The 3,206-nt window shown below is 31.4% G+C and overlaps 1 protein-coding gene across 1 annotated transcript; it reads right to left on the reverse strand.

Annotated features, from left to right (window-relative positions):
* Window positions 1–388: 388 nt before the first annotated feature.
* Window positions 389–1,255, reverse strand: LOC105135933 (uncharacterized). Its single transcript, XM_011041043.1, has one exon. The coding sequence runs from the start codon at window positions 1,073–1,075 to the stop codon at window positions 755–757; it is 321 nt and encodes a 106-aa protein (XP_011039345.1). The 5' UTR covers window positions 1,076–1,255; the 3' UTR covers window positions 389–754.
* Window positions 1,256–3,206: the final 1,951 nt, after the last annotated feature.

Genomic DNA, 3,206 nt, shown 5'->3' on the forward strand with positions numbered 1-3,206 from the left:
AAATTAAGGTTAGAGCCAAGAATCATACTTTTCCCTTTGCTAATGACATGACCTAAACGCCCAGAAGTTTTTTTTTATTTTATATATATATATATATTTGGCTAGACGCATCTCTCTATTATGTTTCTACTTCCCAGACTAGACTCATCTCTCTATTATGTTTCTACTTCCCAGATGGCAAGCACAATTCCAGCTTATACAATATGAACGTAACAAACACAATCAAGGACTGTCAAAAGAGGATCAGTACTCCTAAGTTGTTTGTTTATTATAAGATACTGTACCAAAACTCCACTAGCTACCAGTTTCATTTATTCTTTTCTTAAAAAAAATCCACTTTAAAATTGTTATGGTTAATTTAGACAAATTAAAGTACTTGAATGGCCCGTTTGCAAAATGACTGGTTTTATTCAAATAAACAAAAACTCCATATAATGAGTTGTTAATCAATGGATTTGTGATTCTCATTGCTTCTCAAAACTTGATCTGGAAGCCATGGCAAGACCAACTGATAACATTATTCATTGGATCGAAAACTCTAATCATACAAGGATACATAGCTGTACTTCTCCTCTAACAAGCAATATCTATTAGCATATTAAAAGACAAAATAGAAATAAAATTACATGGATCATATTCTCTATAAAAAAAACTTTGTTAAAAATCCAAGCCAAGAGCTGTATGTGGAAGAAATTTGCATTCCATATATACAATCCCTCTAAGCCAACTAATTAAATAATGTTAACTTACATGTCTACATCAAGATTGCATAGCGCATGCTGTCATTTACCATGAGATGATTCATCTCTGATAGTTGAGCAAACTCACCAGTCACCCAAAGACCATCAGCACCATTGACATGAGGTTGTGAGGAGCAAGAAATAATGGAAAATGGTGCAAGAACAATTCTGAATAGAGCAGAAAGACTATTCCACCTTTGTGCTCTGTTCATATCACGCACAAGGATTGGAAACTCAGCTCCATTCATGCCTCCAAACATGCTCTCATCGGCTACTCGTGGGCTTTTCCTAATATTTTGCACGTTCCTCCTCAATCTGGCCAGCTTGTGCCACATCTTAAATATTATCGGTAGTTTTGATGCTAAGAATCCTTGTAGATATGGTGTTTAGATGTTTTTGAGAAACAAATTTTTGTGAAGAGAAGGATTGCAAGGCCAGCTTTTAAGGCTGCTTTTTCGATAATGGCAGTTTGGTGGTGGTGGTGGTGTTAGTGCTAGTGTTTGTCACAAAGAGTAGGAGTGCCTTTCAAGGCCATTTCACTCGTGTTATTATTTTTTATTTTTTCCTATTTTTGGGGGGGTCTAGCTAGGCCAGCATGCCGACAGAGAGTTGCCTAATTATTTACAAAATATTTTCATTTATACTTTAGATATGCGAAACCCCACAATTAGGTTTAGGTACGCTTTCTAACCCCTCCATGTCCAATGTGATCTTAAAGCATTTTATGGGAATTACACTTAATTTGCTCAAGTATGGGTCCTTTGACTTGCATAGCGAACAAGTTGGACGACAAGGAATAACAAGAAGGGCGAGTGAATCACCTTGCTTCAGGAGCAATTAATGAAGTTGTGTGCAATCAAGCATGTGATGTAGGAAACGTAGCGTCTCGAGTTTAATGAGATAATATTAATTAATTATTCAAGAATTTCCAATCGTATTTGAGAGTCTATATATGTTACTCATAATCCTCTTGTTTAGAAACTCTTTGGCTGGCAGCATGTTTGTTAAAAATTTGAGTTATTTTGTTTAAAATTATTTTATTAAGATTGTTCTAAAAAAAATAAAAATAGATAAAAGAAATATATTATTTTAAAAATAAATTTAAAAACAACTCCACAGAACATAATCTCAATATGTGGCCAACAACGTAAGTGACGTTCGAGAGGGATATATCCGATAAAAGACTAGGCAAGAGACAACAATGCATTATTTAGGAGATGGGTTCCAAATATGGATATCCCATTTAAGAATCAATACGCGTTTGTGAATTGTGATGGTGATGGAGACTCATGATATAATGAAGGACTTGCAAGGGACACTCCTTTCGTAATTAACAACTCTAATGATGCAAAGAACTGAACCTAGAAACTTCTATAAACTTCCAGCCCTCTCACCAAATCCTATCCCCACTTACTCCAAATTCAACAATGTTTTTTCATTACTCGAGATACCTTGCTTTTTTAAAAAATAAATAAATATGTTTTAGGTTTTTTTTTTATCAAGTTAATAATTTTACTTTTTTCTTATTCAATGGAGGAATCCTAAAGTTAGGATTTTTTTATTTAAATTAATATTTAGATATATGATTAAATATAAACAGAATTGTTTAATTTTTTTTTGATAGACATGAATCAAAATTTTAACAAAAAGATTATTATTTTTATTTCATATTGGAGATTATCTAGGCTGTCTAGTGTTTTCTCAAGCTTTTTTTATTTAATTTTTTCTATATTTTCTATTGATCACAGTTAATTAATCAAGTTTGATACTTTTCGATCACTATTAGTCACTACTAAAATTTAATAGCTTTACCGATAGACTTATACTTATAGATAAAAAAAAAAGTTTAACTTTTCCTATATTTTCTATCAATCACAATTAATTTACACTAAAATTCTATCAGCAAAAGTTTTACCAACAGATTTACTTACGAAAAATGTTTGTTGGTAATGTCATTTTTGTTAATAAAAAAACATTGATAATTTTACAGACGGAAAATACATGCAAAAAAAAAATACCCGCTTTAATGCACCGATGATATTATTTTATTGGTGATTTGTAGTGGCATTTATTATAATTTTATTCCAACTCTCTGTAAAATACCGACGGAATTCCGTCGGTGATGTAACAATGTTGTTGTGGCATATGAAGTAAATTGTTTCAAACTCTTTGGAATATACCAACAAATTGTATCCATCGGTATATTCGTCTGTAATAATTAAAAAATAAATATTTTTAAAATCTTTTGAACAAAAAAAAAGAAAATAATCACAAAAATAAAATTGTATAAAATGGAAATATGTAAAAATTAAATTTGAATAATATAAAATCCAAATATTCATTACAAATTTATATGTTCAAATAAAAATTAAATTAGAACAATGACAGCTTTGGATGATGAGGAGAAGAAGGCTAGTCGTTCCCGGGACCATATTGCCAAAAAAGGGGCACACATGCACTACTAAT

This window comes from Populus euphratica, unplaced genomic scaffold (genome assembly GCF_000495115.2).
Source record: "Populus euphratica unplaced genomic scaffold, PopEup_1.0 scaffold155.1, whole genome shotgun sequence".
NCBI classification, from domain to species: domain Eukaryota; kingdom Viridiplantae; phylum Streptophyta; class Magnoliopsida; order Malpighiales; family Salicaceae; genus Populus; species Populus euphratica.